This window comes from Primulina huaijiensis, chromosome 17 (genome assembly GCF_012295235.1).
Source record: "Primulina huaijiensis isolate GDHJ02 chromosome 17, ASM1229523v2, whole genome shotgun sequence".
Classification (NCBI taxonomy): Eukaryota; Viridiplantae; Streptophyta; class Magnoliopsida; order Lamiales; family Gesneriaceae; genus Primulina; species Primulina huaijiensis.
In genome coordinates this window covers 3,179,972-3,199,948 of record NC_133322.1, presented here as the reverse complement: position 1 = coordinate 3,199,948, position 19,977 = coordinate 3,179,972, and the positions used below count along the sequence as shown (strand labels likewise).

General features: G+C 33.3%; 4 protein-coding genes across 4 annotated transcripts; 2 read left to right on the top strand and 2 right to left on the bottom strand.

The window, feature by feature from the left end:
• The first annotated feature begins 245 nt into the window (after positions 1–245).
• Positions 246–3,140, top strand: LOC140962377 (uncharacterized). Its single transcript, XM_073421245.1, has 7 exons — positions 246–891; positions 1,137–1,352; positions 1,431–1,565; positions 1,659–1,730; positions 1,817–2,035; positions 2,129–2,231; positions 2,830–3,140. Exons 1-7 carry the CDS (start codon positions 502–504, stop codon positions 2,865–2,867), a joined length of 1,173 nt encoding a protein of 390 aa, XP_073277346.1. The 5' UTR covers positions 246–501; the 3' UTR covers positions 2,868–3,140.
• Positions 3,141–3,951: 811 nt separating this feature from the next.
• Positions 3,952–4,987, bottom strand: LOC140962552 (syntaxin-112-like). The gene is made up of 2 exons (XM_073421505.1): positions 4,937–4,987; positions 3,952–4,715 (listed from the first exon to the last, which is right to left on the bottom strand). The coding sequence occupies exon 2, from the start codon at positions 4,687–4,689 to the stop codon at positions 4,045–4,047; it is 645 nt and encodes a 214-aa protein (XP_073277606.1). The 5' UTR covers positions 4,690–4,715; positions 4,937–4,987; the 3' UTR covers positions 3,952–4,044.
• Positions 4,988–7,773: 2,786 nt separating this feature from the next.
• On the top strand, positions 7,774–10,265 carry LOC140962799 (phenylcoumaran benzylic ether reductase Pyrc5-like). Its single transcript, XM_073421810.1, has 5 exons — positions 7,774–8,029; positions 8,588–8,722; positions 8,900–9,137; positions 9,660–9,863; positions 9,956–10,265. Exons 1-5 carry the CDS (start codon positions 7,841–7,843, stop codon positions 10,120–10,122), a joined length of 933 nt encoding a protein of 310 aa, XP_073277911.1. The 5' UTR covers positions 7,774–7,840; the 3' UTR covers positions 10,123–10,265.
• Positions 10,266–10,351: 86 nt separating this feature from the next.
• Positions 10,352–12,528, bottom strand: LOC140962800 (protein RER1B-like). Its single transcript, XM_073421811.1, has 4 exons — positions 12,370–12,528; positions 11,287–11,650; positions 10,797–10,977; positions 10,352–10,648 (listed from the first exon to the last, which is right to left on the bottom strand). The coding sequence occupies exons 2-4, from the start codon at positions 11,628–11,630 to the stop codon at positions 10,595–10,597; spliced, it is 579 nt and encodes a 192-aa protein (XP_073277912.1). The 5' UTR covers positions 11,631–11,650; positions 12,370–12,528; the 3' UTR covers positions 10,352–10,594.
• Between the last annotated feature and the right edge of the window lie 7,449 nt (positions 12,529–19,977).

Sequence of the window (19,977 nt, the reverse complement as noted above, 5' to 3'; positions counted from 1 at the left end):
ATATATCTTGTGAAACGGTCTCACGAATCTTAATCTGTGAAACAGGTCAACTTTACTGATATTCATAATAAAAAGTCAACCCTACTGATATTCATAATGAAAAGTAATACTCTTAGCATAAAAAGTAATACTTTTTCATGGATGACTCAAATAAGAGATCCGTCTCACAAAATACGACCCGTGAAATCGTCTCACACAAGTTTTTGCTATATATATATATATATATATTCCAACCGTCCTCTAATCCTTGAGCTCTCAACTCTACCATTTTTTTCAATCCACACGTGAGAAACCTAAATATTACCATCTTTTCTTCACCATTTCCACTTCGGAGGTCGTGCGACAAAAATTGGCAAAAAAAGAAAAAGAAAACTCTACCAGAAGACGCAATCTACCCAAGAAATTGCATGAAGTTCACCTAATCTTTCACCTGCATAAACGCTTTTGCTGCTCTTTTACGAAGCACATTTGCGAACTCTTTATCTGATAAATTGTCGCCAAATGAACTGTGCTTTTCCGGAGATGCTACGGTGTTTGGATAATGCGGTGAGTATCACCGGAGACGGTGACATGGGTGTTTTTTCTTTTCCAATCCAAGCTCAGGGTTTGCTCGGAAATAATGGTGATCAGGGACTGAGCGAGTTGGTTTTGGGCCGGGCTATGAAGCAGGATCCAGGTGTGGATACTGATTGGGTTTTGAGTTATGGGAATGGGTCAGAGTTTGAAATGGGTTGCGTGGTTCCGATGACAGCCAGCTGCGTCCAACCGAAAGCGGCGGAGGTGGCAGCTAATGTTGATCCAGCGGGGGCTTTTTTGCCGGAGATGCCATGCTCCGCCGTTGGAAGAGACGGTTCTAAGAAGAGGAAGGCAGATACTATCGAAAACTTTAAGGTTCGTTCCTTTTTTTTTTTTTTTTTTTTTTTTTTTTTTTTTTTTTTGTAAGACAAAACTTGAATTATTTGTTTCTTAATTAAACAGTTGAAATGCACGTCAATTTATGCATGGTGAATTTTCTTGTTAATAATGTTCTGTTTTAGTGCCCTGTTTCAACACCTAGAATTCAAGATAGTGTTCTACTTAATATCTTGTAGAATTTGATGATTAAATTGGATTTTGGGTACATATACACATTATAGGTGGATGAAGAACAATCCCAAGATAAAAAAATGAAAGAAAGTGCGGAAGAATCGTCAGATAAAAAGGTCGTGATCAGCAAAAGCACCAAGAATGAACCTTCAACTCTGAACTACTCTAAGGTGAAAACAACGGTGCCTGACTTGGCAAAAACGGACTATATTCATGTTCGAGCACGTCGTGGTCAAGCCACAGACAGCCACAGCTTAGCCGAAAGAGTAAGAAATAAATATTGATAACAAGTCTTGTATCAAGATTCTTGAAAATTTATTGTGGGCTTTTCTTGATTATTCCAGGTTAGGAGGGAAAAAATAAGTGAAAGAATGAAGTATCTTCAAGATCTTGTTCCAGGGTGTAACAAGATTATAGGGAAAGCCGGATTGCTCGACGAAATCATCAACTATGTTCAATCTCTTCAAAGACAAGTAGAGGTACATACGCTTAACTGAACTTATAGTTATAGGTAATCATATCATATTAATGTAAAAGGGTGATCCTGACCAGTAATCTTATTGTTTTGCAAGTTTTTATCGATGAAACTCGCTGTAATCAACCCGAAAATGGATTTTGACGTTGATAATCTCCTAACTAAAGAGGTAAATAATCCATCTTCATTAAAGTAACATAGCTAAAACATACGAGATTGTAAAATCTATCATTATTTATGAGTCCCCTCTTGCAGATGCTTCCGGTTCTCATATCCGACATTCATGCTATTGCTGTATCACCGGACATGGTTAATCCGGCACCCTTTCAATTCAATTCATTGGCACAAGGAGTTCCATTCAGTCGTTTGGAAACAGGGGTGAATCCTTCTGACGACACAGTTGAGAGAACTGTAAATGCTCCAGTATCATTGCTTCAGGAGACACATGAACTGCTTGATACTTCCCATTTGAATGTTAGTACTTTTGTCATTCAATAAGTGTTTCTGTCATCCGATTGCAGTAAAACTCGACTATCAACCGTTCAACTTTTCTCGTATAATATGCAGCAATTTCATTGCTCAAACTGGGATTCTGAGCTAATTCACAATCTCTATGGCTTGGAATACCAGCAAGAAAGATCTCCATCATACGCTCCTCAACCATTTACAGGTACATATGAAGCTTCACGGTGATGCACCGATTCCGAACCGTTCGTTAAATCTGTTAAGAAACGATAATTTTTGGAAGGGTTATCTGAGTCCATGTTAATTTATCCACGCATTATAAAATCCCAAATTCACTAGAATCACTTGGTGTGCTTCAACTTTATCTAATAATAGTCCGCAGCACAAATGGATCCAACAGTACAAAAAACGTCATATCAAAGCATTGACTATCGTTGATCATATTTTAACAAAAGTACGGAAAACATTAAGGAAAAGTCGACATTTTCACAAGGACCACATGCATGCTGAATTAAGGATGTAACTCCAGTTTGATGCTGGTCCAAAGTTGGTTTATAGGTATCTTTCCTTTGTGTCTTCTACTTCCATTGAACTCAGTTGACATTCTTGAGATAAAAAAAAAAAAAAGATTCCACACCCCACTGAATATCAAGAGTTCTAAAAAATATATAATTGAAGAACTCTGATTTTTTTTCTATAAAATTAATTTCACAAAGGATTTTTCCGAGTCGAACAAACAGAATATGGATCAATGAATCAGTGCAAATATATAGTTTTGAGCCATTTTTCGCGCTGTATTGCAGGTTATATCGAAGTAGGACGCGTTAAACTGGAGATGTGAGCGGCGCAGTCATCAGTATATGCTAATCATCGTACGAGTCTAGCAATTTGAATGCTAATAATTCTGATGATCTTCTTTTTCCCTCTTAAATTTATATGTATTAATGGGTACTGTAATGTATATGTATATGCTGGCATGCATGCATGGAAATTAGATAACGATAGTTGTAAAAGTAATGGATTGTGGATTGTAGTTAAATCTACTTTTCTTGAATCTGCTGCATGTATTATATACAAACCATTTGATTTTGGAATAATATTTAACGTTGCATAAGTTTCAAAAGCAATATATATATCATAAGATTTTAACTCGATAAATTTGACGCAGAACACCACATATGACTTTGTGATAAAATATTGAACATCAGAAGTTTCATAAAATGAAGGGTTTTCCATTTTTTAAAAAAAACTAATGTTAACTCTATAACTCAAATATTTTAAAATACACACAACAAATATATTTATAGAAACATATAATTGTTTTTTATTTTTGGGATCGGTTCTTACGAGGAAGCTTCGACCCAAAAACGATGGGGTCACAATCATGCATGAATCAAGTTGTACAAATTGGCTTGTACATGCAAGCAATTAAAGCTTGAAGTAAATTCAATTTGTTCATGAGGAAAAGAAGACAAGAGCCAAATGGTAAAATGTAGATGCTCCACTCTAGTAGAATGAGACATGCTAGCTACACATCACATTCTCATAATAATTTAGAAAATGAAAGGCATTTACCCTTTGATACCCCTTTATGTAAAATCTTTTTTTTAGGAAAAGCTCTATTTTATTTTAGGTATGTAAAAATAATAAAAGCTCGAGTCGTGGTCGTCGAATCGATCATCACCAAAATATGTTGTATTGTAATTAAATTAATTAATTGAAATGTATAGTTATATATTTCTTACATGAAAATGTTTGCTCAAATTAAATATATTGGGGGTTCAATTAATTACATTAGGCATGTGTAGATGCCGTAGAGAGGACCTTTAATCGATTTTTTAGATCACTATATATTAATTTTTTTTTTTTAAAAATCTTTAACTTTCTCTATATTCTCACAGTGACTTGAANTAACAATACACGTCACATAATTATTTTAATATAATCCAACAAAATACTCTTATTTTTCAACTGAAAAATTAAAATAGGTACCATGCTACCAATTGCAAAGAGAAACACTAACAAAAACACTTGCATCCAATCCAACAAGTCCTGCCCTTTTTCTTTTTCTTCTCAGTTTGCTCAACATCCATTGTTCTATCCCGAACCATCACAGCCATCTCAAGAAAAGCTTGATATATCTCATTGAAGTACTTCTCCATCTCCTTTGTTTCTGATCCTCCATCGCCCTCGAAAATCTCTCGGATCCCGACCATCTTTTCAGTCGAGCGACTCTCTTTACACTCGGCGAAAATCATCTCCCTCAATGACTTGAACTCCTTCATCATTTCGTTTAAAGTAAGTGTGATGCTACGAGTCATCGCAAGCCTCGTCAGATCAACCGGGCTTCCTTCTTTATAAGCATCCGATAGTGTACTATTATTCTCGTTGGACTTATTAACCAAATCGATCCTAGTCTTGATCGTTTTAGCCTTTTTGAGAATGGTTGCCAAGTTCGGATTCATCTGGTGAATTAGCCCCCCTTCAAGAACTTCAGAACCTTTGGTGGATCTCGGGGTTTTCGCGATGTTTTTAAGGTCGAATAACATCACTATGATGTCTTCCATTTCATTCTTGATGGCTCTCACTTCTTCAAAAATCAAAGTGATGTTCCTTTCATCAGGATCAAGTTGCCTCATCCCCATATTTGCCCTTTTCGTCATGTACGTAGTTCAACGTTGCAGTGATACTGCATGAACACCACCACGTACGTTAATTAATCCCTCACAAGAAAAACTCAATTCTTACATTAAACAAAATTAGATTAAAAAAATTATCAGACGTGCAATTGAATTTATCCGCCATATACACACACACACACACACACACACACACACGTAATATTGTTTGCATAAACAATTTAGGTATTATCACATTAAATTAAATTCAATGGAGTGGAAAGATGATCACCTTAAACAAATAATGATTATGTTAAGAGGAAGAAGAATGGGATGTGGACGAATTCCATGATGATTTGCCATCGTTGAATTTCGAGCTTAAATAATATTGAAAAAATAAAGTAAACCCGTATATAAAAGTTTGTATTGAAAAAATAATAAAGAAAATTTATAACTTGGTCCGATGGATTTTGATTTTTGCGACAGCTTTGACCTAACAAAATCAATAAAAAGTTACTTAAATGTATTGTGGGGAAAAGAGAATTCGATAAACTTATTGTAATATTATGACTTTGGAAAAATCTTTAGTTTAAATTCGCAAATGTGAGATTGTTTAATTTATTGTGTACAAGGAAGGATCAAAGATTTTAGAAAAGAAAAATGATCAAAGATGAGGAGACAAATTAAATGTATCATGCAAGTATATGGGAACGGGACTAATTAAAGCATAAGAGAGAATGTGCGGTCAAAAGGCTGTAATTTTGTTTCAAAAATTTAAAAGGATGTAATTAGATTATGGGTTTTTTTTTATGGGGATATTTTGGGAAGATATGAATCCTAACAAATAAATAAATATATAAATAAATAAATAAATATATATATATAAATAAATAAATAAATAAATAAATATATATATATATATATATATATATCAAAATATTGGTTGTAACATAAAATATCCGAGTTAATGAAGTAGATGGACATTAATTTATAAATGATTATAAGTTTGATTCTCCTTATCAACACCTTATCAAGTGAACTTGTCACATAAGACTTACTCGGTATGATTTAATTGACTAACGTGGTTTATAGACTACTAATTTACTCAGAAGATTAGTCGGTATATGCATCGAAGAATAGAAGCCGTTGATTCCTATGTCATAAAAAAACAAAGAGATAAATATTTTCCCTACACACATTATTCTATAAAAGGATTTTTCTATATCATACTTGATACGTTTCTCCTCCTGTAATGTGAAAAATTTTATATTTGAGATGTTAGCTTTCATTAAAATATAAATGACCCAACGTAATATAAAGTTTGTGAAGATAATTTATGTTTACAAAAATCATATTTTTATCGTAACCTAACGTGAATATTTTGAAGATCCAAAGATAATTTGTTTGGCGGCGAAAAGTAAATAAAATTTAATATGCTTGATATGATATTTATTCTAATGATTTTTTGTCTAGATGTAATATAATAATAAATTATTGCTAGAGAGAAAATATGTTGTTTAAAATAACACAAAAACTCTTGTGAGATGGTCTCACGAATCAATTTCGTGGGTTGAATCTCTTATTTGGGTCATCCATGAAAAAATTATTACTTTTTATGCTAAGAGTATTACTTTTTATTGTGATATCGATAGGGTTGACCCGTCTCACAGATAAAAATTCGTGAGACCGTCTCACAAAAGACTTACTCATAAAATAAATAGTATTGTATCAATGTTAATATAATCAAATATAGATCACTTTGGTTTATTGATATTGAAATTTGTTAATGTTGTAAACCTAAAGTTTATTATATTGTTAACAAATCTTTGAGGATGTTATAAAGCTACTTGTTTTGGTATTGCAAACTAGAAGTTTCTATACTAATAAAAGGTATGTATAAGAATCAACTGAAAATAATGTGATCAATCTTTTCATAAGATCATTGTCAATATCAAATTTTCAGAAAATAACATGCAAGATGGGGTATCGACTTAAAAATTTCAAGTGATTCTTGTAACAGATAGAGTTGTTCAAACTATACTATTTCTTAACAAATTTTTTAATAAGGTAATTAACAAGAAACAGAAGATGTCATAAAAATCATACAAACTATCGACAACTAATGATAGCCCGATGACTATATTCGAATACAATTTTGATTGTATTGCACTATTAAAAGATGATACATTAAATGAGATAAGAACAAAGAATATTTCGCCAAATCACATGAACTCCAAGATAAATGTGATCTTGATATCTAACAAATTATTCTATAGAAAATGTAGCTGATTTATTCACAAAAGCATTGTCAACGTCGACATTCAAGAATTGATGCGTAAGATAGAGATGCATCAATTAAAGGATCTTCGGTAATTGAAGCTAAGGAGAGCATTTATTGTTGTACTTTTTTTCTTTGTTCAAGTTTTCTCCACCAATTGTACCGATAAGGTTTTAACACGACTACACTAACTTATCCATCGATCATACAAGGAGTGTTATACATAGATGATATTTAGAGGAATGATTTGATTGAGAAATAATTATAATCTTCTTTTTATGTATCAATCCATCTATCCAATAGCTTTCAGTTGTTTAGTTGAAATAAGAAATCACTCAATTCTCTTTTTATTTTTCAATTCTTCTATTATTAAATTATAACAATATTATTGTTTTTATTAATTTATTTGTCATTAATGATTATTATTTATTTTTAGAGTAAGTCTTTTGTTAGACGGTCTCGCGAATATTTATCTGTGAGACGAGTCAACCCTACCGATATTCACAATAAAAAGTAATACTCTTAGCATAAAAAGTAATATTTTTTCATGGATAACCCAAATTAGAGATCCGTCTCATAAAATACGACCCGTGAAATCGTCTTACACAAGTTTTTGTCTCATTTTTTAAGCTAAAATAGGAAACTGTATTTCTATGAACAAAAAACCGACACTTAAATATAGTTCACAGAAGCATATAAATATTACAGAAAAACTGATGAAATTCGTAAATGAAATTTTCACATATCAAAAGCTTATTTATGGTATAATATTTTTTTAAAAAAATTAAAATTAAACAAATAATGAATGCATTAATTTCATTTTTTTTATGCCGATCCAACTATATGGGAAAAAAAAATCCCACTACTGGTTTTGAAATTAGTAACAATAAGATGATTGGATTTTAGCAATTGAAATTAATGGCAGGGAAAAGCAAGATTCTGATCGTCGGCGGGACTGGATACATCGGGAAATTCGTCGTGGAAGCCAGCGCTAAAGCCGGCCACCCTACCTTCATTTTAGTCAGGGACTCCACTCTATCGAATCCTGCGCCTCAAAGATCCGACCTCATTCAAAATTTCAAGAATTTAGGCGTCATCTTCGTCCTTGTGAGTACATATTTTTATTATCTTTCACTGAAGTTTGGAATCGGATTATCGAGTGATTATAGATTATATAAGTCCTGTTAAGATGTGTTAAAATGGGCACAATCTCTTTCGATTTATGGATTCTGAATAATTAATTGACAGATCCTTCAATTATTTGGACAAATGTAGAAATAAATCAAAATAATTGCTTCCTCTTGAATTTTGGACAAAAAATAGAGCTAGTTCATTTTATATACTCGTGGGATTTTTTTTGGGGTGATCTTAGGTGGTGACTTAATCCCTCCTCCGTACTGCTTTTACTATTTTTTTCATTCATAATGAATATTTAACAGTGCATTACTTCAAATTTTGTTGCATTTTTCACATGCTACTTCCATTCTTAAATATGCAAATATAACTCAAAATGTTAACGATTACCTTTGTCGAGTGAGATTCTACTTGGTAATTATTTTAGACGGAATTAAAGTTATTGAAACATAACCTACGGTAGGCAAAGGTAAAGTTCAAAGCAAACTAGCTATGATTTTTCGGCTGTTTTGATACTTTGATGTGATTTAGGGAGATTTGTATGATCATGAGAGCTTGGTTCTGGCAATAAAGAAAGTGGACATCGTGATATCAACCGTCGGATACGCTCAGTTGCCCGATCAAGAAAAGATTGTTGCCGCAATTAAGGAGGCTGGCAATGTTAAGGTTTACTCTTGATCAACTTCCAACAGGACCAATGCACATGAGTGGGATAATTTCCTCTTCCATCAACATATACTAAATTGTACATGTGTCCTTACTCTTTAGCTAGTTACCAAATCTTAGCATATTGTTTTCCATTTTAAGTGAAGAGGTGGTTCTTGAATTATTTGATGTCTCCAGCGATTCTTTCCTTCGGAATTTGGAACGGATGTTGATCGTGCCCATGCCGTTGAGCCAGCAAGGTCTATGTTTGAGCAAAAGGCTCGGTTTCGCCGTTTTGTTGAGGTTGAAGGAATCCCTTTCACCTACGTCTCAAGCAATTTGTTTGCTGGTATGTTTCTTAGAACACTGGCGCAGATAGACTCCAAAACTGCACCAAGGGACAAGGTTGTAATCTTAGGAGATGGGAACGTAAAAGGTAACTAAAGTCCCGCATTGAACTTGAGAAATACTTGAAGGGTTCATATTAGCGATTATGATGGATTTTTCTAGCAAATTGTTATTCGGAAATCGGAGATGGACTTGAATTTCTTTTGCACTTGCTATATAAACTAAGTTCATCTACTGTCAGATACGGCTAGAACATGTGTCGGATACATGAAGTATGTATTTTGAAACTGAAAGGAAGAAAAACCGTACAATCTACAATTTGAAAAGTGGTGGTATTGTTTATTTTATTTTTTTTGGCAATCTCAAACTTCATGAGAAAACTAACGTGGGAAAAATTGCCGTGTTATTACACTTTCATATCTCAAAACATTTGTATGGTGTGTTGCTGTTGTATTCTGTGTGTCGTGTTAAGTAATTGGTGAGCTTATTGTGATGAATCTCCCTTGCGAATCATGTTCTATTGGCCTGGAACGAGACAATGATTACACCATATATGTGAAGTTGAATCGACAAACCTATTTGGATTTTTGTTTTCTTTTTATTTATGTAGCTGTATATAATAAAGAAGAAGACATAGCCACTTTTACCATCACAACAGTGGATGATCCAAGAACCATGAACAAGATCCTCTACATTAGACCTCCTTCCAATGCAATTTCTCTCAATGATCTAGTCTCTTTATGGGAGAAAAAGATTGGCAAAAACATTGAAAGAACATACATTCCAGAGGAACAAGTTCTGAAGAATATTCAAGGTGAGATAAAAACTCTTTTATTTGCATATTATGTCTCTTTTTCATCTCTCCTTTGTGCTGAAATTCGATTTTTTTTGGGGTTTATCTTGTAGTTGCCTCATCACCAAGAAACATTAGACTAGCCATTTGCCACTCTGCTTTTGTGAAGGGTGATCAGACAAATTTCGAGATCGAACCATCGTTTGGTTTGGAGGCATCGGAGCTTTATCCTTACGTCAAATATTCTACCGTGGATGAGACGCTCAATCAGTACGTTTGATTTCGTATTTCCTTGAAAGCTTCATCTGTATTTTATCTGCAGTACAGTAAGATAGTGCCCAACTTCAGCTTCTGTATCATTTTTACCTAATATTTCTTGTTCAAACTCTTTGTTGGCCCCATACTATTTATACTCCAATTCAAGACGTGATTTCAACTATAAGATCTATAGGTAGCACACGAGAAAAGAGCCAACCATAGCTTAGCCAACTTATATCTTCTACGCGATGTGACCGAAACAATATCAATTTTCACTTCTTTTTCCAGCATCATTATCAATTAAACATATAACGACAGAATGCTAAACTAATGCTAAAAATTCCACATTCATGTGTTTTGATGTAAATACAAACCCGTAAACTACATAGACACGAAACCAGTCCATTGTTTCTTTTCTTGTTTTCTTTCCATTTTAATTCAGTTCTCCGCTTCATTGTCTTCTTAATTTCATCAAATCATAAAACTGAAGAGCTTCAGTCTGCTCGTGAGCTGCTGGCGCCAGTAGCATGTTTTTTCCTACCGTATGTCTGTTTAAAAACAAGAAAAACATGGTGAAACAATACCGCTATAGTCTCAAATACTATCAAACTATAAATAAGGCGTGGAAAAAAGGTGTGGTCTTTTATTATAACAAAAGAAGTGTAAAGATGCAGCAGATTATTTTCTTCAGCTCACCTGCTTTCCAATGTTAAATGGCATATACTTGTACTTGATCATGTGCATGATTTGACGCTTCATTGTCAGAACAAAAAGAACAAGCCAGTAGCACAACAATATTGGCCAAAATACTGGGACATCAAACATGGAAAAGAAGGTCATGACGAAAGCGATACAGAAGGCTTTCGTAATGGTATACCTGGAAATATCCAACAAAAATCATGATCAACAGCAAATCCTAGCATAGAATCGAATGGCATTCCCCATTTTTAATCAATAGTAATACACACACAAACAAAAGGTCATACATAACGAGACATCATGACATGAAACAGGAATTTGCCATCTGGCATGGACAAAGTGAAAACTGTAAATCAATCCCTCTTTTGCGGCGTGACAAATAGATTTAGACAGGTAAAATATTTATACATAGAAAATGTGATGAAAACAGTATTTATTTATAAAGCCCCGATCAAATATTGAGCATCCTCCAAAACTAAACAATTACCAAAATTTGAACTCAGGGAGGCGGCGAATGAAAGGCTTAAATTCATCTGAACCCTTTGTTGGAAGCATAGGCCCATCCGAAGGTTCCAGCTCTGGGTCAACAAGAGGTGACAGAAACCCAATGAGCAAATTCAGAATGTAGATCCCCAGGCCGTACGTAACAATGTAGAAACCTTGAACAAAGTAAACTCGCAGAGCATAAATCAACACTAAAACAAAGGTTCCAATCCACCGATAAGATGTATGTGGAGTAGATTTATCCAAGAAGTATTGAAAAAGCTTTGACAATTCATGCCTCCGTTGATTCAGTGCTGCTGCTGGACCATCACCTCCAACCCCCTCCATGGATTATCAATGTAAAAGCCCTATAAAGAACAACACAATAACCAGCCAGGAGCATTAAGTGCAGTTTCAAGGGACCACCATGGATTTTATAAACCTATGACATAGATTATCAATTCGCCTTATATGGTGACAGGATGAAACCAAGATGGGAAATCGTGCAATAAAGAAATCTTATAAATATTTTTTCATTTCAAGAAGAATAACACTAATCTTCGAAAAATGAAATAGCACACAATAATAACGCAAAAGTTCCACCACATCTGAGCCGAAATGTTTGCAACAGAATTTCTGCTCAGGTCCTAACAGTAAAATCCCTCCAATATAAATCCTGACCTTAAATGCAAATCTTCTATCATCTACATCTTAGCATCCGATCAAATAACCCAAAACAACACCACAGCACAAATTAACAAAAATATTCCATCCCATCTTTAATCACTCTTCCAGCCTTTTTTTTCCACTTTGAACAAGCATTAACACCTAAATTCCAAACTAAGCTGAAAACAAACTCATTTCTCCTCCAAAACAAACACAGAGAAGTCAAACTTCCGATTAAACACCAAAAATAACGATTACAATACCAGATCTAGAATCACCAGATCCCTAATTATTTTTCCGAAACAGCTATCAAAGGATAAATAAAAAACACATATGATTATAAAAACAATATATTACGCAATGTATATGAATCAATCTCAAAAAATAAATCCGAAAAAAAAGGTGCGGGATTAAATCATACCTTCGGAGATTTACAGCAAGTGGAGGGAACAAAGATTCCGAGGGCTTGGAGGCGAAAATTTGAATACCGATCTGATTTGTGAAGATATTTGGGTTGCTTCGGATTCCTATGCCGATACGAATTCAGATAGCCAAACAAATGGCGTATGACTTGTCTTTTGTGGAAAATAAGGTGTTTATATATGTACATTTACGTCATTTCACATGATCCATGAGTCCATCAACAGTCGTTGTGGGGTCCCGATAGCAGGCTTTATGCCAAATTTTAATATGGCCTGGAAATGTATTGGGCTAAACAGTTTTTAGTCCGGCCCATTTCCGGACCAAGTAATTGTCCATAAAAAAAAAATCAATTTCAATCTAGATACCGAATCGGGTATCCTAATTATCTTTATCTTATATATAAATATTATAGTTAAAATAAAATGAAAAAATTTATATAAAAACGGTAAATTTATAAATTTGAGAATCAAGTGAATTTGATGCTAATCTAGTGAACTCAAGTTCAAATAGTTTCTTTCTCGGGTTGAGATTCAAGCCGTTGATAAAATTCGATGTCGAATTCAATATAAATTCAAGTAATGTAATGTTTAACTTGGTTTGTGTCATTTTCATAGTGTTGCTAACCACCATCGATGCTACGGACATGAACATTATCACGATTTTGATACATTGATTAGGATTTTCTATTCGAATATATTAGTTAAGAATGTTGTTTAATATATTTATTTTTTTTCAAACTTTGTATAAAATATTTATGAAATAAGTAAAAATTGCACCAACTTTAGTCTAATAATGAACGTATGTGTTTTCGCATCTCATTATTTATTATTTTTTTCGAAGGGAAAACACCAACTTAATTTTGGTGAGATTTATTTTGCATTCTCTCATGAAAAACTACAGAAAACATAGCATTATTATTCTAATTAACGATTTATTATTACGATTTGGTTATAGTGCAATATCAGTACCATTGTAACTGTGATTTAGATCAAGAGACAAAATTTAAGTGACAGAGAGTTAAACTATTTAATTAAATTATTTATGAGTAGGTCTGAAGGTCTTGCAGATCTTTACTCGTGAGACGGGTCAACCTTTCTCATATTCACAATAAAAAATAATACTTTTGATATCAAAAATAATATTTTTTCATGGGTGATCTAAATAAAATACATGTATCATGAAATTGACTCGTAAGTCCGTCTCACAAGAAATTCTATGATTATTTAATAAGTCAAGATTATTCCTTATAATGTGGTGTTAACTTACGTTCCACGGTAATGCATGCTATATCACAGGATAAACATAAATAGAAAATAAGCAATCATAAAAACGAGATCTAATGATTAATCAATTCCCTGAGAAACTGGCCTTGATTGGTTTTATTTAATTATTTGTAAAATATACACGTGCGAATATGAAACCCAGAGTACATAGATTTGAAGCATACAAATATAAAGCATCTTCAAGGGTTTTTTATTTAGTCGCTTTCTTTGGATAATCTAGGCCATGGAAAGTTTTATTTCTTAACGTTTTGTACGTAGCATGTAGAGCAGAAGGTGATCGGGGAGGTCTAACGACGTGGCGGCGGCGGCCTATGTGGTGGAGGTGGCGGTGGTCGACGTGGTGGAGGTGGAGGTGGTGGTGACGATGGTGGTGGAAGAGATGGAGGTGGTGGCGAGGGAGGTGGGGGTGATGGTGGTGGTGGGGACGGTGGTGGAGGTGGGGGTGAAGGTGGGGGAGGTGACGGTGGGGGTGGGGGTGGGGGTGACGGGGGTGGAGGTGACGGTGGCGGTGGCCTACGTCGTGGAGGTGGCGGCGGTCGACGTGGTGGAGGTGGAGGTGGTGGCGGGGGAGGTGGCGGTGACGGTGGTGGTGGAGGTGGGGGAGGTGACGGTGGGGGTGGGGGTGACGGTGGTGGCGGAGAGGGTGGCGGTGGGGGTGACGGTAGCGGCGGTGGCCTACGTCGTGGAGGTGGCGGTGGTCGACGTGGTGGAGGAGGTGGCGGGGGAGGTGGGGACGGTGGGGGTGGTGGCGGTGGGGGTGACGGTGGTGGAGGTGAGGGCGGCGGCGGCGGCGGCGGAGGTGGGTGTATTGGTGGGGGACGCGGTGGAGGCGGAGGGGGCCGCGGTGGAGGTGGGCAAAATCTTCTCAACCAAGGAAATGGTATGCAGGGTATAAAAGTTGCACTAGAAGTGCCTAGTGAAACGAGGAGTAATGTTAGAACCCAAAATTTGAGTTCTATAATGCTCGTCATGGTTGATGAACGGAAGTGATGAATGTGAGTCGGTATTTATACACTTTTTTTAATCCAATTTTTAGATAGTTTTTCATTATAAATAAAGTTTAGTGGATGTCAACTCTTCACTTCAAATAAATTTCTTGTACTGTATATATATTTGTTCTATGAATTTAGATATTTAAATGTCTTAGTTTACTTCATCCCTCTCAAATCAATTATTTCTCTAGAAATTTAACATTACACACAATCATTCAAATTTGGATTTTCACGTATTAATTCTAATTCTTTGATTAATTAACTAATTATGCAAATTATTTTTGCAACTCTATAGTGTGGGCAAAATAATTTAGCAAAACACATCATCTTTAATTTCACGTGTTCCAATTCATAGAAACAAATATTTCCCTAGCTTGGACGACAAATCTAGTCATAGAACGTCAGAATTATTTATGCCAAAAAGAGAATTTCACGTCACTCTTAATCTATAATAAATATTAAAAAATGTTGATTATAATAACCATTATTTTCATGAATATACCAGCAAACTTTGTCACACAAAGACATAGCTAACATGTAAATAATCTGTGTGTACGAGTTTAGTTATGTATTTAAAAATATTAATGCAGTGTAAAGTCAAATGTCGACTTTCTAATTAATATCATTATATATTTCAGAATATAAATATCTGATACTCAGTCGATTTAAAGTCTCTTTAAAATATAATAATATGAAAATGAAAATAAAATAAATACCTTCTGCATGCATTTTATTCATAACTGGAGCTTTTATTGATATAAATAGACGTTATAACTGCACATCAATGCTCGAATTTACAAGAAATTATTGAGAGGAAAATCAGTTGTCTCTTTAATAAGAAATTCCAGTTAGATAATATTTCGTGTACTGGTGTAATTGAGTACAAAATTATCATTACGAGTCTTTATAATGTTTCTTGTTTATTTTGAACTTAATTACGTACAACACTACATGAAATATATATATATATATATATATATATATATTTATATAACACTACCATTTATATAACAATGTCAATGCAAGAATTGGTTATTATGTACATTGTTGTATAAATGTTAGTATTTGTAGGTTTGGCGATCTTTGCTTAGTAATTTGCTTACTAATTTAGGGAATTTTCAGGGTTTGTAGGTTTGGCAATTCCTATGGTATAAATGTTTGTAAGGATTTGAGGTCTTGCATGAAACAAATTGCTAATTAATTCCCAGGGTAAATGAATTGATTTCTTTTTTGATGAGTCTGATCATGTATACTTTTTATTTTCGGATAATAAAATAAATTACAAAATTTAAAGGGGATCTTGTCAAAAAATATTACCATATATATTCCGACACTAGATATTTAAGTTATGGATGAGGTCTCAAGTTCGATAGTTAATCATAACAATTACATCTCCCAAACTAAAAAAAATATTAATAATTATTATTATAACATTGCTTGAGACATTCATCCAAGTTGATTAGGTAATTTTATAAACTATTTAAAATAGTTTATGATATGTATAGTGACTTATAAATTGATTAAATTATTTGATAATTTTGTTAACAAAAAATCTTAATTTTAAAAATAAACTACTAATATCTTTTAAATTAATAAAAACAATACCTTTTTTTTTTTACCATACGAATTTTTACTCAAATAGTCTCAATACATATTTTTATGGGGTAAATTGCAACATGACAAAATAAATGATCGAAGAAACAAAATTAAAATACCACATGAACTTGACTGAAAAAATAAAACATAAAAAATAATGTAATTTATATTCTTTTTTACTTATTATATATTGAATTGTGATGAAAATTTATTTTGTAGATATGTAACAAAAGGGTTCTAATCAAATTAATACTTTTATAAGAGATTCACGAGCCTTTTTTTTTAAAAAAAAAAACATAGGAGGTTAGGTGCATATGTATTTTTCATGAGGGTTATCAGTTCTTTTGAGATTATTTCACAAGAAGATTGTATGTAATTTATCCAATTTTTATGGGTCACTTATATGGATGACAACGGGTCCAGGTTACGGATGGTTTGACTAAATCCCCGCGCCGCCATGTGAAATCGGCGGATCCAATCCGGGTTGGACCCGCCTAAAATATATAATGTATATTTATTCAATAAAAAATTTTAAAATTAACAATCATTAAATTTATATGTCCAAATTTATTAATAATATTTAGGACAAAAAAAATATTATCACAAGTTTAAATATATCGACTTGTATTCAATTAATAACTAAAAAAAATTGTAATTATATATTTTCATATTAAACATACAATAATAAAATAAAGTAATTTCAATACAGAAAATTTATAAACTAAAATTATAGATAATGTATTAAAATAAATATATCATCAATAATATATAAACATATATATTTTATATTTTAAATATATAAGCATATTTTGGCGGGGCGGGACGGGTCCGGTTTGGAGCGGGTTTGACCAAACCCGAGACCGGTCCGGACCCGCTAGTTCGGGTCTAAAACCGGGGCGGATTTAATACGACGTCGGGTTTAGATCTGAACTATTGTCATTTCTAATCAAGTGCTACAACTTCGCATATATTTTGGCACATTGAACATGTTCGCGACCGAGAAACAATGAAAATTATACGTAAACAGTTGCTACAACTCCATATTATAATTTATATAGTTATCGAATATAACAATATATTCAAAAAATTCATACACAAATACAAATATGTATTATTAATATAAAAACAATAAGTTTTTATATTTTGTATATAATATATTTACAGAAATGAATAAAATATGAATTTTAAAAACAATTTTTTGTCCTTAGCGACGGTTATAAATAAATCTTTGTTACATGTGTGACATTTTTAATAAAATCATCGACATAGAAGCGATGATTGAAATAAGTGGTCATTACAATAGCAACTGTTTTTTGTTGTAGAGTTAAAAAATAATGCAACTCGAAGTCAAATGTCGACCTTCTTATTTCACTATGCATTTCAGAATATAAAATATCTAATACTCGATTTAAAGAGTCTTCGAAATATAATATGACGTGGAAATATATATTTCAATTTTCCATGTTCCTTACTTATACTAAGCTCTCTTTTTAGGCCCAAAATCCATATGGATTGAATATAATAATACTCGTTGTTTATTGTGCTTGTGTGAATAAGTTTAAGTTAGAGTGAAATAACTAATTTTGTTGGAGAGTGATGATTAATTTTCTCTCGTCAAAGTGATCAATACTGATACGATCGATTTGGTGTTAATTATCGTAATGTTCGACGCTTTATTTTTTTTTATCATTGATATTTATTCACTGATTTTAACATTCTTATTCGTGGAAAGGAAGCCTTTGAACCCATTTTTTTGTTTGGTTTTTTTTTTCCCAAGTAAAAAAATAATTACGATAATAAGTATTAATGGCAACAACAACAACAAATAAAAATTTATTAGAAAATGGATGAGTCGACATTCTATAGAGCGCCATCAATTTCCCAATTTATTTTTTCTGTAAATTTGTTTATATAAAAAATAAAATTCTAGATAAAATCAATCTTTATATTTTAAAAAAAGTTAATAAATATTTTCGATTTTCATTGACCGTCAAACACACATGGCAATTTATAATTGGTGGTTAGTACGAATGACGTGTATAAAGAGTGTAACGCCTCAAATTCGAGGACTGTCCTCACTGTACCAATACGAGTCTTTCCAGCGTGCTTATGTCCTCAAGCACACGTACCCTAGAAAACTTCCCAAGAGGTCACCCATCCCAGAATTACCCCAAGTCAAGCACGCTTAACTTTGGAGTTCTTATGTGATGAGCTACCGAAAAGAAGATACATCTTCATGGTATGAGTAGTACCTATCAAATCTTTAAAGCCCTCCTCAACTGCACAGTCTCATACCTGAACAGTTTCGGAATCCCTCTCCTTCCGGTGTAAGATTGGTTCATTCATGTTCCCTCCGCCTAGAAGCTTGCCAGGAGCCGTTCATTGTCCGTGCAACCTCATGGTACCGACGATCAACCCCCGTCCTCTTCAATCCCGGGCCTCACAAAGAGGAGCCATGCTCGAAAATAAATGGTAGCGCAAACGACGTCGTGGCAAAGTAGCATGCCAGACAATCTAGCTATTAAATCCATGAGTGGCCCAGCGCCTCTTAGTATTTTCCCGGCTCGGCGCAGTTATCGGCTTCATGCCAAGCCGTTTAACAGCACAAAATTGGGACGACGAAGATTTTTCTTCCCCACATGGTTATGAAAGTGGATGCGTACTGGTTGAAGATATTTTCATGCATTGTTAGATATTTGTGCGGGAAAGTTGGCCATCTTTCTTTCTTTCTTTTTTTTTTTTTTTTTTTTGGTGTTTTGAATTGATTCCTTTCATCTTTAAAAACTTAAAATTAAAAATACTATGACATTTATTATTTAAAAATATTAATTTTTTTTCTTTTTGTAATGTAAACATAACAAAATAATATTGTTATTGTTTAAATGTTAATCAGATTAATTTTCGTTCCACCAATAATTGATTTCTATAACTGTTTGCTCACAATCCTGTCGGGTCGGGGGTGAGGGACAACTAAAGTGAGCGATTTTACCTTTTGGAGCAACAATATAACCGTTAGTTTTTTCTGGTTATTTTACAATATAAATTTTTGATATCCGAACATTTAAAAATTCGATTCGATCAAAGTCTCCTCACTCCTGCATAAAGGAACGTGCAATGATAGAGATTAGAGGGAGGGGTTTGGGGACCAGTCTGAAAATTACTTTCCATATTTTGGATTTTGTAAATTTATTTTGACAAAACTACAAAATAGTTTTATAAAATTAAGAATGTAAATTCAAGATTTTCGTGGTCATGATTCGTTTAATGAGATTATTTAAGATAAATGAATCAAACTCAAATTTTATAATATTTAGCTAGTTAGCTCGTAAATACATTCATTGATCGATAGACTCATAAATATTAATAAAAATGAAATATATCCGTATTATGTATTCGTTAAATAAAATTCGAGTTTGAATTCGATTATAAACGAATCAATCTTAAAATATTCAAGAATTTGGTTTGACTCGACTCAATTACGTCCATATATAGACGTAACTTAAAGAAAATTTAAATTTTTAAAAAACCTAAAATTTAATGTGTTAAAGTAAGTAAGAGTATTTTTTTTTTAAAGTTAGTTTTTATGATATTGATTTATATCAACTCACGGCCACGGCTAGATCGGCTTCGCTCCAAAACAAGCCAAGCCTCATTATTAATAAAAATGAAATATATCCGTATAATATTTGGCGACGTCGATACTCTGAAACACTCTGTGTTGTATATATTATATAT

Excerpts from the sequence above, each read along its gene's own strand:
- LOC140962377 (XM_073421245.1), top strand. The coding sequence starts at position 502 with ATGAACTGTGCTTTTCCGGAGATGCTACGGTGTTTGGATAATGCGGTG. Across the intron at positions 892-1,136 it reads ATACTATCGAAAACTTTAAG|GTGGATGAAGAACAATCCCA; the intron begins GTTCGTTCCTTT and ends TACACATTATAG. Across the intron at positions 2,232-2,829 it reads CGCTCCTCAACCATTTACAG|GTTATATCGAAGTAGGACGC; the intron begins GTACATATGAAG and ends GCTGTATTGCAG.
- LOC140962552 (XM_073421505.1), bottom strand. The coding sequence starts at position 4,689 with ATGACGAAAAGGGCAAATATGGGGATGAGGCAACTTGATCCTGATGAA.
- LOC140962799 (XM_073421810.1), top strand. The coding sequence starts at position 7,841 with ATGGCAGGGAAAAGCAAGATTCTGATCGTCGGCGGGACTGGATACATC. Across the intron at positions 8,723-8,899 it reads AGGAGGCTGGCAATGTTAAG|CGATTCTTTCCTTCGGAATT; the intron begins GTTTACTCTTGA and ends TGATGTCTCCAG. Across the intron at positions 9,864-9,955 it reads AGTTCTGAAGAATATTCAAG|TTGCCTCATCACCAAGAAAC; the intron begins GTGAGATAAAAA and ends TTTATCTTGTAG.
- LOC140962800 (XM_073421811.1), bottom strand. The coding sequence starts at position 11,630 with ATGGAGGGGGTTGGAGGTGATGGTCCAGCAGCAGCACTGAATCAACGG. Across the intron at positions 10,978-11,286 it reads CTCCCTGAGTTCAAATTTTG|GTATACCATTACGAAAGCCT; the intron begins GTAATTGTTTAG and ends GGATATTTCCAG. Across the intron at positions 10,649-10,796 it reads CATTTAACATTGGAAAGCAG|ACATACGGTAGGAAAAAACA; the intron begins GTGAGCTGAAGA and ends GTTTTTAAACAG.